The sequence below is a fragment of the Eulemur rufifrons genome, chromosome 19 (genome assembly GCF_041146395.1).
Source record: "Eulemur rufifrons isolate Redbay chromosome 19, OSU_ERuf_1, whole genome shotgun sequence".
Classification (NCBI taxonomy): domain Eukaryota; kingdom Metazoa; phylum Chordata; class Mammalia; order Primates; family Lemuridae; genus Eulemur; species Eulemur rufifrons.
Genome location: NC_091001.1, coordinates 24,105,092 through 24,127,190, shown reverse-complemented (window position 1 = coordinate 24,127,190; position 22,099 = coordinate 24,105,092). Strand labels below are relative to the sequence as shown.

Below are 22,099 nucleotides of genomic sequence, written 5' to 3'. Positions count from 1 at the left end.
TACATATTTATGTATACAAAGCATATAAATACCTCCTGAGGGGGGCTCTTTAAGAATTGGCATATGGATGTTATTTTCTATAGTTTTTAAAAATAATATAATTTTTGAAACATTGAGAATAATGTCTAAGAATTAAATGCTAGTGAGCTGAAAGTGTCATTTAAAGCACACTAATATTCTTCCATACCTTATAAATAGCTTCAGAACTAGTTGGGGTTTTTTAATTGCCCAATCATACTTACGTTGTTTACTCAAGAAAGCTCTGCTCATTGTTAACCACCGTGGAGTATTTTATATGTCACAGAGCCCAGCAGTCCACAGGTGACAGAATTGGAATTCTTTGGGCTAAAACTTGTACCTACACATAATTGACGTGTTCTAAAGGTCTTGAATATTAAAGCAGAGGGATAGTACGTGATTTTCAATTTTCTATAATTTTGGAAATAGACACCATAAAGTGATAGATATTGTTTGTCTTTCATTCTTTAGGAACTCTAAAGGTTTAAAGACATGTAGGATAAAAGAGCAGTACTTAGAGAGCAGGAGAAAAAAATTAAGTGTGTAGGGGGGAAGAAGGGTCTTTTATTGGCTAAACATTCTTCTGAGTTTCTTTTTTTAATAGGAGCAGTTGGAAAATTATTTCCATTTTCTCATATTATTGAGCATGTAACTAAAATTTTCTTCTAATTTTGGAGTGGTAATAGCCATTGCTTGTGTGTGTGTGTGTGTGTTTGATAGAATGTTTTGCAATCATTCACATAAATTTTGTGTAGACAAAGGGCTGGCCCCTTTTACATAAAAATATCTTCCTTTTAATATGTGTTTTATTGGATTTTCTTCCACATTCACTTTGCTAAATCTATTTTTATTTTGAAACTCACAATATTGAATTTTCTCTGAAGGACTAGCATTTGGAACTCTTCTAATTATGGTGAATTTTATCCACAGCCTGCAAATATATCTTAGCCATTACACTACCTATGTTTGTAACCCTGGAATGTTTTTAATTAGCTTCTTTATGGAACAATGTATTCAAATTTTCACTCTATAAAATTCAGCCAATTCTATGCTATTAAGGCACAAAATTAGGGGACAGCAGTGCTACAAAATGTAAATTTCATTTGCTTTTTTTTTTCTTTTTTTCTTTTCTTTTTTTTTTTTTTTGAGACAGAGTCTCACTCTGTTGCCCGGCTAGAGTGAGTGCCGTGGCGTCAGCCTAGCTCACAGCAACCTCAAACTCCTGGGCTTAAGCGATCCTACTGCCTCAGCCTCCCGAGTAGCTGGGACTACAGGCATGCGCCACCATGCCCGGCTAATTTTTTGTATATATATATTTTAGTTGTCCATATAATTTCTTTCTATTTTTAGTAGAGACGGGGTCTCACTCTTGCTCAGGCTGGTCTTGAACTCCTGACCTCGAGCGATCCACCCGCCTCGGCCTCCCAGAGTGCTAGGATTACAGGCGTGAGCCACCGCGCCCGGCCTGCTTTTTTTTTTCTTTAACCTGAAACTCTAATATTTCTATTCCTTCATTTTTATAATATGGTTTAAATACTTTCCCCCTTTTTGTAGGAAGAAGGACATCATTTGAGATGAATGTTGTTTGCAGTTTATCAAATATATATTCTAAAGTTCTTGTAATAAAAAAGAAAAGCACTTTATCCTAAAGACCTAAAAGTTGACAAGAAGTATAATTAGTTTCTTGTTTTCCCACTAAAGAAAAGACAACAGACATTCTGAAATGTTTAAAAATTTATTGTTTGACATATGTCAGTAGTAGAATATTTTCCTGCTTAAGAATCTGTCTCTTTGAATGAAGGATGCAATTATATTTTGCTTTAATGAACTGCTGAGACAGTATGATAAATACCAATTAGCTGCTGAGTCAGTGTAAATAACAATATAAGCTCTGTTTCAAATACTTTCTTTTCTGGGAACGAAGATGAAAATAAATAGATAAATAAAAGTGACCAAATCCATTGTCCATGTCATTGTTCAGCTTTCTGTTGTATATCTTGTAAATGAGATAGTCTGCAATGTGAAGATGAAGTCATGGTAAATTGCAGTAACAAATGATACATGAAATACACTATATTATATTTGAAGTATTATTTTTGCATATAAAATAGAGTACTATTTCATCATGAATTCTCCTTGTTTTATAAATTTTTGAGTATATATTTTCTAACAAAATTTATTGTACATCTTTTTTTTGTTTTGTTTGCTTTAATAGTGATATTTATCAATGAAATTCATAGTAGATTAAACACAAATTATCATAATGACATATATTTGAGTGAAAAACTTGTGATCATTGTAAGTATTCTAGCTTGCGAGACTCTAAAATAATAAATGAATTTTAAAATTTCTAAGGAAGATCTTCATTTATATAAAATTATGGAATTAGTTTGACCACATTTGTCAAAGTTATTGACATTTCAGAAGTCTCAGTGATGAATATAGCATTTTAATAAAAGTTATATCAAAGAAATTAGCTTTGAAATCTGACTGGAAAAGTAGGCTCTTTAGCAATAAAACCTCCATGAGGGTATGAACAAGTCTGCTTTTGATCACCATCGAATTCCAATCATATAGCACAATATTTTGTTCAGAGTAGACATTAAATATTTATAAGGCAAATCAATAAATGAATGAATAAGTACTGGTTTCTTTAGATTATTTTTAAGAAACTGAAGTAGTATCTATGGAAATTAATTATATTAAGTAGTTTTGCATTACTGTTAAAAGAAATCTATTAGTCATTAAGAATTATTAATTTTTCCTTATCATAGTGCTATGTTATTGTGAGCAAATCTTTAACACATTGAAATGATATTTTGTTGGCCAAGACTCAAAAAAAGTCCTCTAACTAGTCAATAATGTTCCACCTATAGCTTGTTTTCTTTGTATTTTTATTGATTACCTTTTAAGCTTCTCAAAATTTAACTATAAGAATGAATCAAGGTAAATAAAAGGTTCTCTAAACCATCTATTCAGAACATTCTACTCAATAATGTAATAGTGAAATGATTTAAATGCCCTTTGCAATGTTTAGAACATTTGGGAAAAAATACCCTTATTTAAGACCTAGATAAATAATCCAGATGCCAATCCATATTTTCTTCATATGATTTATTCCTGTCTTATGGAGTAAATCTGCCCTTAGGAGCCAACAACCTGGTGAGCAGGGTTATGTGAAAAATGTGTAGAATACAGTGAAATAAGAACAGAGGAGTTGAGAGCATGTCCTTGGGTATATAGGGAAAAGCACAGCTAACCATACCTGAGAAAATGAAGGCTTCAAAAGGAGATCATGCTTTAATTGTCTTAAAATAACTAAACAATATTAATAATAGTGTAAAATTATCACTAACCTAAATACTAGGGAAGGATTAAGGAAATAGGATATATTTTGACAATGGAATATTATCAAGCCATTAAAAGTAATGTTTTCCAAAATTTTTAATAATATAGGAAAACGTATGATATGATATCGGGTATAAAGATGTAAAAATTCTATATATGGTAAATCCTCAATTGTTTAAAACATGTAAGCAAAAAAGAAACTATAGTAAAGTTCACTGATTTGAGTAGTGTATTATAAATTATTTTAATTATTTTCCTTACATAGTTTTACATTTCTCAAACTTATGTCTTTTGGAGAGGGAGAAATCATGACAAAATTTAAGATTATAGAAAAGTGATTTTACTTTTTTGTATGAGAGAGGAGGAGATGGAAAGTTGGAAAATAACTGTATTCAGGGGATTAAATAGTGAAACCATAATTGACATTGAGAAGAGAAAGAATTGAGAATTAGTCCAGTAAGAACCAGGGCCAGATAGTGTCACATCCTAAGAGAAGAAGGATTCTTAGCAATATCAAATGTTACAGTGAGTTCACGAGTGATGAAAATTGAGGAGACCCATTACATATAGAGATAAAAGAGGTCCAGAGAGTGAACCCTGAGACTGTTGAAGAACCCGTGGCACTGTGAGAAGGGATTTGGAATCAGAAAACACCAAAATGTAGGCGATTTGATTTAACCTCCTAGGCATATTTGGTTTGTTTGATTTTATTTCATTAAATGTTAGTAATATATATATGGATGTTAAACTATTACCAACATTCAATAAAATGAGCCAATGTATATGACACATATATAGTCAATATATATTGTCATTGTATACATAAATATTTTAAAATATATAAATGTATACACATGCATATGTGTATGGGCTGTCTGAAAAGTATACAGCCATTGTTAATATAATTTTTCATATTACATGGCTGGATACTTTCCAGACAGCCCTCAAATATATGCATATATATATTTTTTTAAATCTAGGCTGGAAAATAGTGCTCATGTCAGGTGAGCTTTATTTTTCTATTGAAGATGAATTCTATTCTTCTACTTAAAAATAGAGAAATTTAATATGGTGAATGAGTTAAACAGTCGTAGGAAGGTGACAGAGAGAAAAAGCTGCTACCTGCCCAGGTATACAAAGGGGGAAGAAGAAGGTGATGTTATACAAAGTTAGGAGGCAGCCCCCAAGCAGGAACTAAGATTAAGAAGGAGAGCAGACCGCTGCTGTGGAAATCTCCTGATCAGAGAAGAGGAAAAATACCCTGGCTTGTCCCCTCCCGCCACCCCTCAGTCCCCCACCAGTGTCTCATTGGCCAAATCTCACAGGAGCCAGTTGGCAAGTGATCTGGGATATATGAATCACAGGAGTCAGCTCTCCGGGATACAGAGCAGAACAGAAGAGAAGGGGGCGGGAAATGTTTATGAGGATGTTTATATGTTTATAAAGGAGGCTGAGAGGCAACATTTTTTGATGGACTAAAATATTTACCAAAAGGCTTCGTGAAATCTACTTCTTTCTGTCTTTCATAACTAGATGGGTAAAATCTTGTCTTTCTCTGTTAGCAGGACCGTAGAGTAGATGATGTCAGAGAGTTATTTTCAACTCTGTGATTTTAGTGTATCATAAAAGTACTTCAGTTGTGTTTTAGAATGCACTTTGCTGCAGTGATTTTTATGTGAAATATTCAGATAGTGAATTGACGTAGTTCCGACTGTCTTATTGAAAATCTCTGTAGCATTTATGGATTTAGAATTTAAGATTTTGCCTCATAAGAACCTTCAAAATTAATTTTGTGAGTATAACAGTTATTTTTTTCAATGTATAATATGCTTTCTGTAGAAGAAGTAAAATGTTTATAAAATTTAATATTCAACAGTAATTTTCTATGTGGAAGAGTTTTATGATTATCTCTGAAACACGTTATACGTCTATTCAGTGTTACTACATATTTCTCTTACTTATATTTAAGTTATTAAAATGTACTCCCAAATTAATTTCTTAAAGGTGTTTTCTCTTTTATACAAAGTCCATATTTAAATATTGATGGACCTGTAATATTTAAAAATCTGAATATTTTATTATTTTTATAATTGCCTTATGTTTAACCCTAACTTATTTCACATTTGAAAAGCACAATTAATTTTAATAGTCATTTTTGAGGAAGAAAAGAAAATATCACTCATGAAGAGCATCAACTTTGCTTCTTGACATGAATCTTGAGACTTAAACATGTCTGAGAGTTCACATTTCCATTTAAAAATTGAATTTTTTTATTGCAGACGTTTGGAACAGAACTCAATCAAAGTCATCCCTCCTGGAGCTTTCTCACCATATAAAAAGCTTAGAAGAATGTGAGTGAACAATATTCTAGAATACACATAATTTAAAAAATTATACAGGTCATGACCATGCAAAGAAACCTAAGTATGAATATTTAAGTATTTCACAGTTTAAATATTAAGTGATGTGACTATCTGAATGCTAGTTCTATGATAATATTTTAATCTTCATACCTGAACTGTGTAATTTTTAAATTTCTCTTTAATTTAACATATTGATTCATACAAACTTGAATGCATGTGGTCAATACATTATGCACATTCTTAGGTGTTCTGTTGTCAAAAGTAAGACATGACATCTTTAATAATAATTTCGGAAAATAGATGATGGTTGTTTTAAAAAGTGTGGTTTCTTTTTTAAATTTAGGATTCTTCAAATGCTTTATGTTGCACATTTTGTACATCTATTGATAAGTACAAAACCAACATGTAAAAGCCATAAATAGCTTTCCCCTGCAGTAAATCTCACTGACATGCTATTTAATTTAACCTAACCTTATTTCTAATTTAGCGACCTGAGCAATAATCAGATTTCTGAACTTGCACCAGATGCCTTCCAAGGACTGCGCTCTCTCAATTCACTGTAAGTGTTGACAGCATCACTGAAGCAAAGCAGAAGCCACAACAAACAGTGGCTGCATTTTTATATCTGGGTTTAAAAATATACTCTCGATTTTTATTGTGGAACATGAACTATGAATAGTGTTAATGATTATTAATTATTTATTAATTCTATCATCTTTATGGAGTACTACTACTAAAATTAACCGATTTTTTTGGAATATATATTTTATGATTTGATAATTTTGCTGTTAAGAGAGCAAGAGTTAGAGCCCCTTCTTTGAAATTTTTTTTTTTTTCTTTCTGAAAGAAAGGGAGAATGTTTATTTTGGAAAGCAGAGAGCCACTGTGTCTGAAGACAGTATCAGTCCCCTTTAGAACGATGCTGGGTGAAGTCTTGCTGAGAACAGATGAGGATGACCAGTGAGAGGCGCTCTCTACTCCTTGTTTCATCGTCTTATGACTTCCCCGAAAGAACCAGCTTTAATCTCTCGCAGAACAAAGACAAGAAAGTATGACAGGCTTTTTAATGTCAAGAGGACTTTCAGGAAGATAGCTATGTAAATTAAAGAAGTTCTCAAATAAGTTTGTAGAGGCTGTCATTTCTTCGAACTTGTAAAAATTCTTCAGAAGTCCACTAAGTAAAGTAACCTTAATATCACATTTTAAAGTTGGAAAGTGGAGACTGGCTTTTTTTTTTTTTTTGAAGAGTTGATGCTCAGAGAAGGGTTCTTATTGATGTAAATTCCTGCAGAGCTCTTTCAAATGTCGTAAGTCAGTGGTAGCCATAAGGATGCCAGGATACACATGTGTGAGACCCAGATAAACCCCTGCAGGGTGTAGAACAATTTGCTCTCATGCCTACCAGGAGAGAACTCCAGTGTAGTGCTCGTCTGGGCCCATGATATTCAGGTTGCTATTATAGTCTGCTCAAAACCCTACAGTTTTCTTTAAAGGAAGAAAATGGAAAACTGTCACTTAACCTGCAATATGTGCTTGGGTTCAGTTTTGATTGTTTTTTGTTTTAGAGGGTTTTGGCTAGAGGAAGCCCAAAACTAGAGGAACAATTGTCAGCAGGAAATGTAGAGAGTGTAGTCATGTGTGCTTTCAGGCTGGAATGTCAGGTTCTGAAATAACAAAGTTTAAGATAAAACTCAGTTAAATCACCCAGTCACCTTGTTCATAAAGTACTGTTAATACCATCCTGGACGGTGGTAATTCTATCCAAAGGTAACATTGACAACCTCCTAGCCTTACAGGACAGAACAAAGTCAAATCAGCATACCAATTCCTGGTCCTTGACTTCTTTGTGCCTCAAAGATAATCATTAAATATAAAGAAGGAGAGAAATATGTGGAGAATTCTTATTTATATCTGCTTGCTTGCAATGTTTACTATTAAGCTCTTGCCTTAATAATGTTCATTGAGTGTTTTGAGGTTGTGAGAATTAAAAGAAAAGATAAAAAGAAATAAAAAAGTAAATAATAAATAGAACAAGAGGTAAACTTAATAATTTATTGCTTACTTCAATACATTATACTATGTTTATGAACACATATAGTTATGATTATATTATGAATTATTATGTAATAAGCTATTAAAATATAAAATAATAACAAAGAGTAAAAGGAATGATAACACATGTAGCAGGTACAGGAGCTGCCTTAAGATTTCCCTGTTGTGTCAAAGGACTATAAAAATTCTCTATCAGCGTAATTGTATACTTCAGATAGTGTGGTGAGTATAAGTCATATATGACAAAACTGTAGAGAAGGTACTCAATTTGGTATTCTTGGTATTTGAATGATATTATCCAAATCCTTCTTGCATTTATTTTCTTTTCAGCCAAATTCATTTTTATCTTTCAATTTTTTTTAAGTTTTCTTTCCCTTTTAAGAGTGTAGCACAAATTCTCACCAGCCTTCTTGAACTTTGTATCTTTATGTGATGATATGTCTTTCCCTCATTTTTATAGATTTTGGCCCTATTTCCTTGACTGTCATCCTACTTCTCTGTCCTGGTCTTTGGATTTTTGATATTTCAACTCATTTTCATTGCTGCCATTTTGATCCCATTGCTGTGTAAATCACTGGCCCCAACCCTAGTATTGCTGTAACTTTTTGTAGAGAAATCTCATTTCCATTACATTCAGTATGACTTTATGATCATATTATTATGAAAGATAGTCTATATGCCAGTAACAGCTATACAGATAGATTTCCTCTATCCTGTGATTTCCTCTTTCTATTCACCATTTACCCATCTTGTCTCCTTAACAATAAGCATCTATTATTTTTTAACATGGTCTTAAAACAGAATGATCTGTTGGGAAAAAATAGTTTCATATATAAATATGATGCATCTCCTGGGTAATCCTTTTTCATGGTACCTGAGCCAACCTTTGAAGCAAAAGTTCCAAATAAATGTCCTACTAAATTGTTCATCTCTTGATTCTTATGTGGGACCCCCACAATTTGTATGCATCTTTGTTCCTTTCTAATTTGTAATGGATTCAAAATATGAGACTTTTCCAGTATTCAAAATTACTCTTTTAGACTGCTTTTTGAAGCCATACCTAATTCATCTCAGTCATATCAGTGCCTGGTACATGGGCAAATGGTGAACATTCAAAGAATAACAGTTGTATTCAATTTAATTGGCCACCAAATTTAGAACCTAGCAAAGTTGCTGGCACATAGTAAGTGCAATATATCTCCTGTTGAGTGAATTAATTGAATGATACTGAATTGAATATCCTGAATCGCCATCTAAATCTGCACAGTTATATTTCCAAATGCCTTCTCTTCTTATTCTTGACCTCAAAACATATTTAGTCATGCTTTGTTCTTTCTTAATTTCCTTTCCAACTTTCTCTGACAATATATAATTCTCTCCTTTGTTATCTGATTTTTTAAATTATTTCTCCTCTAATTGATTTGCCTTTCTAAAAAAATCTACATTCTATACAAATGAAATCTTACATTATATTTTATGGCTATATCACTAAAATCCAAAGAGAGAAAAGGAATGTCTCTGTTGCTGTCTCAGACAGCAACCAGTTTTATTTATTCTCTTGAGAATTTTCTTCATATTTTGTAATACATCACACCTTTCTCTGACATCTTCAAAGGGAACCAACGTTTCCCTCACTCTTATTTATCTCTTTTGTATTGTTAGTTTCTTCTTTTTCAGATAGAAATCATGTACTGCTAGCAAACATACTAATTATTTAGAGTCTCATTCCAGATTTTTCTTTTACATATCATGATATCTGTTTGTTTCTTTTTCAAAAGAATATTTTTCTGATTTTTGAAAGTAATATATACTTGTAGAAAATATAAAAAGACATAAAAATATATAGATGCAAATTCAAGTCATCTCTGAATGGCAAATCACCTGCCATCTAAATATTTTCTACTTTTTTGTATATATGTATATATTTCACTCAAAATTAATATAATACTATAAATACTATTTTGTATTTCTTTTTTAATTAATGTCATATCATGATGACTTTTATGTCACTACTCTTCAAAACTTGATGTTTATCAATGTGAAATATGTATTTAACCAATCTCCTATTTGGGGATTTGAGAACATTTTATTGGTACTTAATTTTTCACTGTTACAATTATGCCATAATTAACATTTTGTACATAAAATATTATGTTTGTCTCTGATTATTACCTTAAATTGAACTCCTAACAGTAGAACCACTAAGTTAAAATTCACATAACGTCTTTATGACTTTTGATACCTATTGTCAAAATGTCCCTGCAAAATATAGTCTCTATCTTTTTATACACTTAGTTCTTTTCCCCATGCTTTAGGGCTAAAAATAGATGGACATCATCCTAGACCTATTGTTTGTAAATGATGTGATGAGTCAACCATTTCCATTCATTTGCTCTTGAAATCTTCTCACATCACCCTTTTTGTTAATTTTACTTCTTAATTTGTTTTTCTGCTAATTTATCTTATAATTTCACTTGTCAGTCCAAAGTTAGAGCCTCACTATATGCGAAAACCTATGCTAGGTGTACTGAGGTGATTAAGTCATGGTCCTTGCCCTTAGTGGCTATACTTAGTGTCAGATCAGAGATGGGTACCATGATGATTCATTCCAGTTTATATTTCCTTGAGAATATAAGTTTTGAATATAAATTTCAACAATTATCCTAAATTCATATTCATAATCACTGTCTTCACAGATCTTACATTTCCCAAGCATACACATTATATGTTTAAAAGAAAAGCTGTACCTTTATGAGTTCCTTCTACTGTTTACCAGTATTATCAACCCAAACCTCTTCTTTTTAAGGAGTGTTTCCTTAAAAAGGAAACTCCTTTTTAAGGAGTCTATCATTAGTGTTCTTCTTTGTTATATTATGAATTATATTACTTTTTTAAATCTTCCTTTGTTTTTCTGTGTTTTCCAGATTTTCTCCAGTAAGCATATATCTGATCTGTAAGCAGGGAAAAGACATTTGCAAATGAAGTTTGTTTACTGAACTGTAACTGCTATGATATATTGAATGCCTACTGTCTCCTCTATGCCTGAATACATATATATTAGATAAATTTGCTATGCAAGTTTGGTGTCTGATTTTTTCCATTTAAAACATTTTTTTCAGTGTTCTCTATGGAAATAAAATTACGGAACTCCCAAAAAGTTTATTTGAAGGACTGTTTTCTTTACAGCTACTGTAAGTATTTGATTGTTTTGGATCTTTTAAACCTAATAATATCTATTAGTCAGTTTACCATCTCATATTTTCATGGAAGCTTCAGAAAAAATTGACCCAAAATTATATAGTTTAATGAAATAGAAAAGATTAGTCTAGTAAAGCTAACGGTGAAGACGGTTCTTTACTTGAGGACACAATGTTTTGGAATTGTCCCAAAACTGTTCGCTCTACACTTTCATGAATGTTTGCATTCTGGCTGTTCTATCATTTAAATCTTGTACGATCCCTGCCCTTGTGAAACATCTCTGTTTTGATGTAAGCGGTAGTTGGAACCAAGAGAGATATGGTGATATGCTTATTGATCTTAGTCTGAAGAATTTGCAGGAGCTGCAGTATTGGAATAACTTCCCCAAACACAACGATGGTGGCAGTGAGCTATAATACAGCAATAGTCTTCAGACTAACATTTAGTGAGAGAATTATCTGTAAATCAAAGACCACTCTGCTTAGACAATAGCTACTACTCATTTGTCTTGAAAGAACTATCTACTATACATATTTACAAGAAGCAGATTTGACCCCATATTTTAATGCATGCTTATAAAAACATGCAAATACCAAGATTGTTAAGTGTTCGATCATCAAAATTCTGTTTAAATCATCATATTTATAATACAGCTCATTTGGAGCAGAGACTGGCCTTGAAGTTTTGGATATAAAGATAAGTGTGATGTAATTTCTTTTCTCAACTAGCTCACAGTCTGTCTCTTTTAAAATTCTTAAGTTCAAAATGTTATTTTTCTCTTTGGGGCATATTTATTTGTTGGTGTTTATTTGGTAAATATTTATTCCTAATCCTACAATCTTCCTAAATGTAGATTTTTTTCCTTTCTTGATAAACTTACATTCATAATTATGTTTTATTATCCATGTCTTAAACTTTTTCACCATTATGCACAAATGTATTTTATATCATCTCCCAGTTCACACCCACACAAACGAATGGATCAAAATGTTAACAAAAAAATATTGAACATTACTATATGAGGTGCTCTCCTTTCTCTTTCTGTTCACCCCTCCCATTCTCTCTCTCTCTTTTTTCTCCCTCCCCTCCCCTTCCCTCCTCTCTCCTCTCCTCTCCTCTCTTTTTCTTTTTCTCTTCTCTTCTCTTCTCTTTTCTTTCTTTCTTTTTGTGAGACAGGTTTTTGCTCTGTTGACCAGGCTGCAGTGCAGTGATGTGATCGTAGCTCACTGCAGCCTCTAACTCCTGGGCTCAAGCAATCCTCCTGCCTCAGCCTCCCAAGTAGTTGGGACCACAACCACGTGCCACCATGCCCTGCTAATTTTATTATTTTTTGTAGAGATGAGATCTCCCTATGTTGCCCAGGCTGGTCTCCTGGCCTCAAGTAATTTTCCTACTTTGGCCTCCCAAAGTGTTGAGATTATAGACAGGAGCCACCATGCCCAGCTCTCTCTGTTTCCTTAATGCTATATAACCCAATAAATTTATTTTACAATAGACCAGTGAGTCATGAAAAATACTGATTTTGTGACCTAATGACTTTATTTGGGTTTCAGTTATTTTAATCATTGCAGTAAAATTATCAAATACAGTTTCCGGCATGGTAAAATCATTCTATTTACGTCAGATACACATAGTAGATATAGCTTGGTGCTGTAGCCAAGTACTGCCTACTTGTCACTCACCTCCCACATTTTACTAGCATTACCCTCCATGCCAGTTACTCACAATCACGCTCATGATCATTGCCCTATCTACTACCAACACTTAAAAGTCCACCTTGTTTTTCTTTCCAAACACACTTATTGGTGGTTGATGTAAAAAACATGCTAATAAAACCTGGAGGTCCGTATGTCGATAAACCTTATTTATAAAGCCACTTTTATAATGTTCCATCTCTAGCTTAAGGCTCATTCTTAAGCCTGCTAGGGGTGAGGGTGGGGGTGGGGAATGGCATGATTATCTCTTTATAAGTTAGCTGAAAACTTGATAAAGCTATGTATCTTAGTTTTGTTTGACCAGATGAGAAATTAGGGAGAAGAAACAGGTAAATGAAAGAAACAAAAGAAATTGGTATTCAGTAGTTATTTTCCTATACCTTGGACCACATTGATTTAAAAGAGCACAGACTGCAGAGAGGCAGGATGCCGCAAACAGCATCTTGTTTCAGTTTCTTCAGGCTCCCCACCAGTTCCTTGTCCTCGGTTTGGCAGTTTGCTTTCTACCTCCTTTATTCAGGTAGCTTATGAACTGAGGAACATGGTCAGTGTTACTTGTGTTGTGGCGCAAGGGTCTAGGTATAGAATTAATCAATGCCTACCCCTAACCATCCCTCAAGGGCTTTTGAAAAAGTATTAGCTGTATCAGGGAGAAACCAAAACTTTGGCTCCTGATGAGGGATCAAAGAGCACAGTGAAGAGAGGCACTTGGAGAAAGTCATGGCTTTGCATGTCTATGGAGCACCCAAAAAGCAAGCAAGTAAAATGGAAATACCTTATGTTAATTAAAGACAAAGATCATTTTGTTGTCAAAAGAGAAAACATTCTTTAGTATGTTAGATAATGAGGGCTGCCCAAACCACATGGCACATATTTTTTGAGCTACTAAATATTTGTCTAAGCTCTACATATCAAAGCCCTATGAACTAGATGGTAAGGAAGAAAAAGGGCATCAAAAAAATGTCCTGCCTAAAGAGGGTGAAACTGTCATTGGGCAATCTAGCGGGCCTGTGTGAAACAGGTGACAAGACAGCCTAACACAGAATAGCATCCTTAGGAGCCCAGAGGGAGGGCGCTTTAGATGAGGGGAAGTCCTGCTCTGGAGGAGGCTGGGGAAATGGACAGCAGAGTAAGTAGGTCCCCAAAGGTGATCCCAGCATGAATTAAAGCTCAGACACAGTCACGTCAAACCTACAAGGATGATGTTTGCCAAAGTATGACCTGTAGACCACAATTTTACAGAATATTGATATAGTTTATGGGAAAAAATGAGTTTGTGGGATATTGTGTTAAAAAGCTAAGCAGTTTATAACGCAGCACTAAAACCTTTACTGCAGTAATGTACCATGTCACTCTCCAAGAGGGTTGTGAAGTCCTCATTCAACCACAAATATTTATTGAGCCTTGCATATGTGCTGGGCATTTGGGAAATAAAAGAGAGCAAAGTAGACAAAGACTCCTGATCCCTGGCCTGGTGGGGGAGGCATACAAATGACCGTCAGCAATAACAAAATAAATAAGTTATGTATGAGAGGAAGAAATACATACTTTAGGAAATGGGGAAAAAATAGGTCAAAGTAAAGGAAGTTGAGAGTACTAGGGCGTTGGGAAGGTGGCAGAGTCAGGCTGCATGTATTAGGGGGTGGTCAGGGGAGGCTGGGTTGAGAAGGGAAGACGTGCACAGGCTTGAGGAAGCAGAGTGATTGGAAAGACATCTGGGAGAAGAATATTCCAGACAGAAAATAAGAGAGTCTGGCGTGTTTGATAAAGAGCCAGGAGGCCAGCGGCTCGAGCTGATAGCCAGAGGAGAGAACTAGGAGGTGGCAGAGTCCAGAAGGGTGGGCCACAGTCCGGCTATTGTCAGGATGTAGGCTTTTGCTCAGAGCCAGTTGGGAGCTGGTGTGTGGTTCTGAGAGAGGAGTGGCATGATCTGATCCGCTTAGAAGGATCACTCTGGCTGCTGTTTTGAGAATAAAATGAACTTTTTCCCCACAGGGCTGTTTGAGGGACTGATAAAGTTTTATGGCGTTTGTATGATGATGTCCTTGCTAATAGAGGCTGGATCTCACCCACCTCTGTCTACTATTCTACCGCTACGTCTTCCAGGGAAAATGTTTAATAATTTCTCATTGAATACATGTATAAGTACCACTGGATTGAGGTTCATTTGACCACGTGACTCTTGCTTTATTGAGCAAAATCCCAAATCTCCAGACTATAATGCCTAAATTATTCAAGTTAAAATGTTAGTGTTGAGGTTAAAAGAAATGTATTTGTTACTTGGGTTTTGTCAAGGAGGACAAAATCTTGCAGGTGAGTTAATGAGCTGCTACACGTTAATTCTACAACTATTTGATCAAACAGATTATTGAATGCCAACAAGATAAACTGCCTTCGGGTAGATGCTTTTCAGGATCTCCACAACTTGAACCTTCTCTCCTTATATGACAACAAGCTTCAGACCATCGCCAAGGGGACTTTTTCACCTCTTCGGGCCATTCAAACTATGTACGTATAAATGATTTGGATCAAATCTGATGACCATTGTTTTCACTCTGAATGTGAGAGCTGATTCACTTGCAAGTCGTATATGAAACTGTTCTGTGTGTGTCTCTGAAAGGCATTTGGCCCAGAACCCCTTTATTTGCGACTGCCATCTCAAGTGGCTGGCGGATTATCTCCATACCAACCCGATTGAGACCAGTGGTGCCCGCTGCACCAGCCCCCGCCGTCTGGCAAACAAAAGAATTGGACAGATCAAAAGCAAGAAATTCCGTTGTTCAGGTAATTTCTTCCTTAGTGCGGCATTTCCCCGGGGACTAAAAACAAGGGCTACATGAGACCTAACAAAAGCAGCTGGCCTTCGGCTGATGACTCAATATTGTAGAATTTTATGTTTCTTCTACTCGTGAAGAAAAAAATAAAGAGAACTGTAGACACAGTTCATAGTAATACTTCTATATGTGACATTTTTAACACACAACACACAGCAGACGAGATAGAATATCCACCAAGTTAAAAAGATGGCTACATACTTCATACTCCATACCCAGGGTTCAAACGTAACAGGGGCCTGTTAGCTAGCTCAGAATGCCTTTAAAGTAAGTTAAGTCTCATGCTTGTTACTATGACCAACTTAAAGTAATTAATCATGTTTTTATTTCTTCAGAAAGTGAACTGAGACCTGATTATGTGGTTTGCTCAGGCTCAGGAGCAGAAGGGCAGCGGGGACACTCCTGATCCTTGCTTCTCACTCTGAATGCACTCTCTCATTTTGCATTCTCTTATTTTGCATGAGACTGTGAGGATACTTTTTTCCCCCTACAAAAGGCCACTTTTTAACATTTTGGGAATATTGCATTTATTTATAAAAAGCTAAATATAAATACATTGCATTCCTATTAAATAGAAAGCTCACCTCATTGAAATTTACTATTTGCTTTGATCTAATCTTTTCTATTTCCTTATGCTAGAATAATTCTGTATGTTTTTGGTAGTATGCTACCTAACTATCCCAGGCGTATTTCACATTCGGCAGTTAATTCATACTAAAAAGCTAATATCAAAACCAAGCTGATTGTTATCCATAGTTATAGATGCATTTACTACTCACTGTACATTATTGTACTTCAGCCACAGCTGTGAATATACATTTTTCACTTAATTATCTATAGTAACTTTAGTCCATTCTTAATCTAATATAACTCATATCTCTGCTTGCTGACATTCAGGTGCATCTTCTATTTTTTTTTTTCTCTTTTTTTATTTAGCTAAAGAACAGTATTTCATTCCAGGTAGGTTTTGCTTGGTGGTAGGACTAACTGCAGACACCCTTTTCTCACCTTATGAAATATAGCTTCTAAAACTTTGATATGCATGCTTTTGAAAGTACGGTGGATACTCTATAGATAGACTGACTTATGCATAGATCACTTGTAGCTGTTTCCTGAAAACCTGACCTTTGCATGCAGCTTCTGATATTAAACATATATATTATTAAACTCCACCTTTTTCTCCTTCTTTTTTACTTTGGCACATTATCTAAAATTTCTCACAGTAGCTGAAATGTTTGAACCTATGGCTTTCTACTTAAATCATTTTTCTCTTTACATTGTATATCTGATCTTTCAACCTGTTTTTAAAATATAGCTTATTGAGCTAGTTTTAAAGACAGAGACCTTTCTGTTGTTAAAGAGCTAGTTCTACATGAAATCAGTTACAAACACACAGAATTGCATTTTCGATCATGAGATTTACATTTAGTTTTTTAATACTAAAAAAAAGTATACTTTAATTTTTGCCTTACTTTCACTTTTTATACAAAAACAGTAGCTTTCTGCTGATTTATATGCAGTTGTTCCTTGTTTGTGACTTTACATTCTTGCATATCCAGAATTACAGTATAACTCCACAAAAAGAATATTGATGTCAGATGTGAAAGTATCAGAAGTTCTTGGGGACTAAATGTCTTGAATAATTTAGGCAGATGGGTAAAATGTTTCTAAGACAAGTAATTGCAATGTTTTACCACTTCATTCATAACACTATCAAGACTGATGATTGTAGAGCTAGCTCTTTAGAATGTTTCTTCACTTATTTTTCCTTGCCTGCCAATTGTGTAAAATGCCTCTTTGACTTGTTTGTTTTAAACCACTATGTAAAAATATATGTTAAGTATTGTTTGGCCATATTCACCATCTCCTGGGTATATATAAGACTATAATACATTTTTGAGACCTATAGATAAAAAGACATTTCTTTAGTGTTGGTATGCAACACCATACATACTTTAGTAAGAAAAGCTCTGGGTTTGGTCTCTATTTTAAGGAGATATTTGTTGCTTGCCATTACCGAATTATAATTTGAATATTTTTATGAATTTAACGGATTTAGTTATGTTAATTATTTTGAGCTTGAATGATCAATAGTATTTTATATATTATATTGGCTGCATAGTAAATAACATGTTGAAAAGAACAATTAATTGGCCTTCATTGACAGCATTTAAAGTTAATTATTTTTACCCAATTAAGTAGAAAGTCATTTGATATCTATTACTTAACCAGAAAAAGACGTATTCTAAACAAGACCATTTATAGAATAAAATATGAACATAATTTAAATCTCCAAATTATAGTAATTAATATAATTATTACCAAATTATTCAAACTATTCCATTTAAATATACTTTAATAATTTCAAAATTAATATTTCTATTTCACCAAATAAAGAACAAAAATCAAGGGTTTTATTGTTGTTGTTGTTTTCGTTTTTGTGGGTTTTTTTGAGACAGGGTCTTGTTATGTTTCCCCTGGCTAGAGTGCAGTGATGTCATCATAGCTCACTTTAGTCTCCAACTCCTGGGCTCAAGCGATCCCCCTGCCATAGCCTCCTGAGTAGCTGGGACTACCGGCATGCACTACCACGCCTGGCTAAGTTTTTAATTTATTCTTTGTAGAGACAGGATCTCACTATTTCTCAGACTGGTCTCGAACTCCTGTGCTTAAGTGATCCTTCCGCTTCAGCCTCCCAAAGTGCTGGGATTACAGGTGTAAGCCACCATGCCCAGCCAAAAGTCAAGTTGTTTTCATAAATTCTGATACACTTTTTGCCTCTTACTGACAATAGCCAAAATAGGTTTTGGAAAGTTTCTTTATAATCAGATACCATGTCTTAATTTGACTTTCTGATAACTTATTTACATTATTTAAAATAATAATTGTAAAAACCGAGACTCAAGGATTCTTTGGGCATCCTCTTCATTTTTTCCCAAAATTTTAATTAAAGTTTGAGCCTACCTAAAGAACCACCATAAAATAAGCATTATTGTCAATGTTTTGAATGGAGATTATTTGAAATGTAAGATATCCAATGTATTTGTCACTTAGATTTTGTGTACCCTCATTTTAATATTTTAAGTTGGTGTAAAGCTTAAATCACAATAGAACAGATTCTCAATAAATACCGTGGTGTTAACTGAAAATGTATTGAAGTTATTATATTCAGCAATGCAAGCTTCTTAGATTCTAATCCATTTCCACTAAAGTGACATTATATGTTGGAAAGGTCATTAATAAGTATACCCCACAACCTAAGGATTAACCCAAATGTGCTAATGATAGTTATTGAGGATCTACATAATTAGTTTTCCATTCACTTTTACATGTGTACTTGCCTAATACGATTCTATGTGGCATTGTAAATATTACAGTGGTGACTCAAAAGAAAATCTGTCTTGCAGAGAGTTCATCTTTTAAAGGAATCGACAGAAGCTTGATTTGTGCTATCCATCTTTTATGCCATTTGCTTTTCTTGTAAGACCACAGTGCCTCAAAATATTATAAAATTTTACAAAGCATGACAACTCCCATCACACTGTGCTATTTTTCTATAATTACCATAACAAAGAAAGAAGGAAGAGACCTTAGTTTTATATATATGCATATTAATCTTAATTGGGATTACTCTGTCTTTCTTTCCTTCTTGGTGATCTTTACTTTTGCAGGAATTCACCATTTTGGCTGTAAGTAAAAGTGTCTGATCTGAAACATAATGTCCTCCCTTTTCAATCCTGATGTACCTTCTTCTAGTCTTGGTCTTTTGCACCTATTTATTTATTTATTTATTTTTTCAAGAAGAAACCACAGATCTTTTGAGCTTCTCTGTTGTCCTTGTAGCTTACCTCAACTTCTTCCTGGATGTTGTTCCCGAAAGCTGTTGTTTCCATTCTGCAGTTCTGAGGAACGGTGGAGGCACCTTTCAGTATAGCCCCTTCTTTGTGTTTCCAGGAAATCTTCGGTAGTAATACTCTTACTATGGTCATAAACATTCTGCGGGAAGAATGCATGTCATGTAAACAGTATTACATTTCCAGAACGTCTGTAGCTTTTTCTCCTACTTCCCTTCATCTTTCCTCTTGGTCTTACCTTTGGCCTAGTGGTTGGTGTAGTGATAATGTAGCGAGATTTTCTGTTGTGCTTGATCTAACCATGTGGTTGCCAGGTATGAGTAAAACATGGTTCCGTCAAGCACCATGGAACGTCACGCAGCTTTCTACAGCATGACAAGCTGCTGAGGCTTAAATCAGGATTGACTTGTCTCTTTCTATAAAATAAAAATGAAAAAAGAGGGCTTTTTAGGCATTTCTGAGATTATGTGAGAGGGAGAGAATAGTCAAAGTCCATAGAAAATTTAAAAGCCTGAGTACATCCATTTGCCTTGAAAGCCCTAATTTACAATGATATATAGGAATATGCTTATTACTGGATACATTTCAATTCTTGACTCAGAGAAAAAAAATAAACTTTTTAACAATTAATACCCATTGTATGATTAGCTGTGAAATAGGCTAGAATGGCTCAGAACTGGATCAGCAGAAAGTACAGCTGTGAAAAGCTGAAATTTATTAATGTTTTCCTGTCATGTGAATCTGGTCACTCTTTTTTCCAGAAAATTCCAAGCCTTTCTCTTAACCCTCTCCTGACATCCATTGACCAAAATTCCCCAAGTTGTCTCCCTGCTACATAATCTATGGTGATCTTTTTTCTTCCTACAAATTAAAAAAAAAAATCTAACCTTCAGACTCAGTTATCTTTTTTTTTTTTTTTTTGGTTTGAATTCTCAATAGGTACAGAAGATTATCGATCAAAATTAAGTGGGGACTGCTTTGCAGATTTGGCTTGCCCTGAAAAGTGCCGCTGTGAAGGGACCACAGTGGATTGCTCCAATCAAAAACTCAACAAAATCCCAGACCACATTCCCCAGTACACTGCAGAGCTGTAAGTTCATCCCCCAACAAAATCCTGGTTGGGAGGAAGGAAATGAAGGCATCAAAGCATAGGAATTTTTGTCTTGCCATTTTTATTCTCAATAATCACATGAATTTTAATTAATACACATTACATGGGCATAACTCTTCTTTATACAACAATATATTAGAGGCTATCTTAGTTCCTCAATCTATGCAAAGATAAAAATCACACAAATTAATTTATCTCTCAAAATTCAGTTAGCACTTAATAATGCTAATAATAATAGTGTTTATTTGTTATTATTGATGCCCAAACCTATTTGTAAGCACTTAATAGATTTTTAATGTATTTAATCCTTACAGCAACCAAATAAAGTTGTTTGAGAGTCACCATTTTGAATCTCTGTTAATTATGAATATGAAGAGTCCTTTTCATCTACTTTTGTACTTCATTGACTCACAGGTGGAAGGATTCAGTGATTATCAAGTATTAAAGTGGGAAGGGTAGCTTTTTTCTGAATAACAGATAGCGTAGCAGGAATAGCTGAAAAGACAACTCTTTGGGGAATAGCCAAACTGTATGACCTGATTTATGTTTATAACCCTAACACAGCTCCTAGCACATAGTAGTCACTAAAATATGTTTGTTGAATCATTTATAGATTCTATGTTCATGTATGGTTTGCCTTTACTAACTTTATTTATAAAAAGAAGACCTTTCATGTTAGCAGTCTAAAAATTCAAGAAAAACCTAGTGAAATCTCATCATTTTCTAAACATCTCAGCCATGTTTGTGTATAGCACCATCTGGCATTTGTCATTTACTTTGCAAAGTTGGTTGTCTCTTTATGTGTGTATAATCCTTCTGCCTTCAACTAGATTATAGCCCCTTGATGAGAGGGATTGTGTGTTATAGTTTATCTCCCACTGTGTCTATATTTATGCCTCTTCCTTAATGAATTTTAAGCAATTTGAATAATTAAAAATAATGTCTTTCAAAGAATTGACAGAAACTACCTTGTGGTTATAATAATGCTTTTTTACTCCAATTAATTCATGAAGCTGTATCATAGCTCAAGTACTTTTAGAAATGCATGGGACCATACAACAAAAGCACTAAACTCTATTTTTATAGTCATGTAAGGATTTGTGCTTATTACCAACAATACTACAAAGAAGTGATATCTTCCAGCATGCTAGCACCTTAAGAAGGCTTATTTGTTAAGGAAGAATTATAGTAGAAACTAGCCTCTAATTGATACTTCAGCAAACATGTATGTTTTAAGAAATTTATAATTTTTAAATAGTATATATAAAGTCAGTACTGAAAGGAAAATATTTGCAAATCGTGCATCCAATAAAAGATTTATATCCAGAATATATAAAGAACTCATAATTCATAGATATTAATAAAAAGGTACGTTTCCCAATGAAAAAGTGGTTGAATTATCTGTATTGACATCTTCTTCTCCAAAGAAGATATACAAATGGCCAAAAAAACACATGAAAAGATGTTCAATATCTTTAGTTATTGGGGAAATACAAACCAAAACCACAATGAGATATCAATTCACACCCACTGGAATGGCTATAAAAGCAAATTTAAAAAAAGACAATAATATAGTAGAAGAAATTGGAACCCTCATACATTGTTG

At 34.0% G+C, this 22,099-nt stretch overlaps 1 protein-coding gene across 4 annotated transcripts in view; it reads left to right on the top strand.

Annotated features, from left to right (window-relative positions):
• Positions 1-22,099, top strand: part of SLIT2 (slit guidance ligand 2) — a 345,922-nt gene that overhangs the window by 240,941 nt on the left and 82,882 nt on the right. For 2 of the 4 annotated variants that reach the window (XM_069493904.1, XM_069493903.1), the window contains 7 exons: positions 5,646-5,717; positions 6,217-6,288; positions 10,901-10,972; positions 15,059-15,202; positions 15,315-15,478; positions 16,465-16,488; positions 20,322-20,472. In XM_069493904.1, the coding sequence (XP_069350005.1) occupies positions 5,646-5,717; positions 6,217-6,288; positions 10,901-10,972; positions 15,059-15,202; positions 15,315-15,478; positions 16,465-16,488; positions 20,322-20,472 (699 nt within the window). The remainder of the gene's footprint in view (positions 1-5,645; positions 5,718-6,216; positions 6,289-10,900; positions 10,973-15,058; positions 15,203-15,314; positions 15,479-16,464; positions 16,489-20,321; positions 20,473-22,099) is intronic. The other 2 variants (XM_069493906.1, XM_069493905.1) reach the window with 1 other exon arrangement.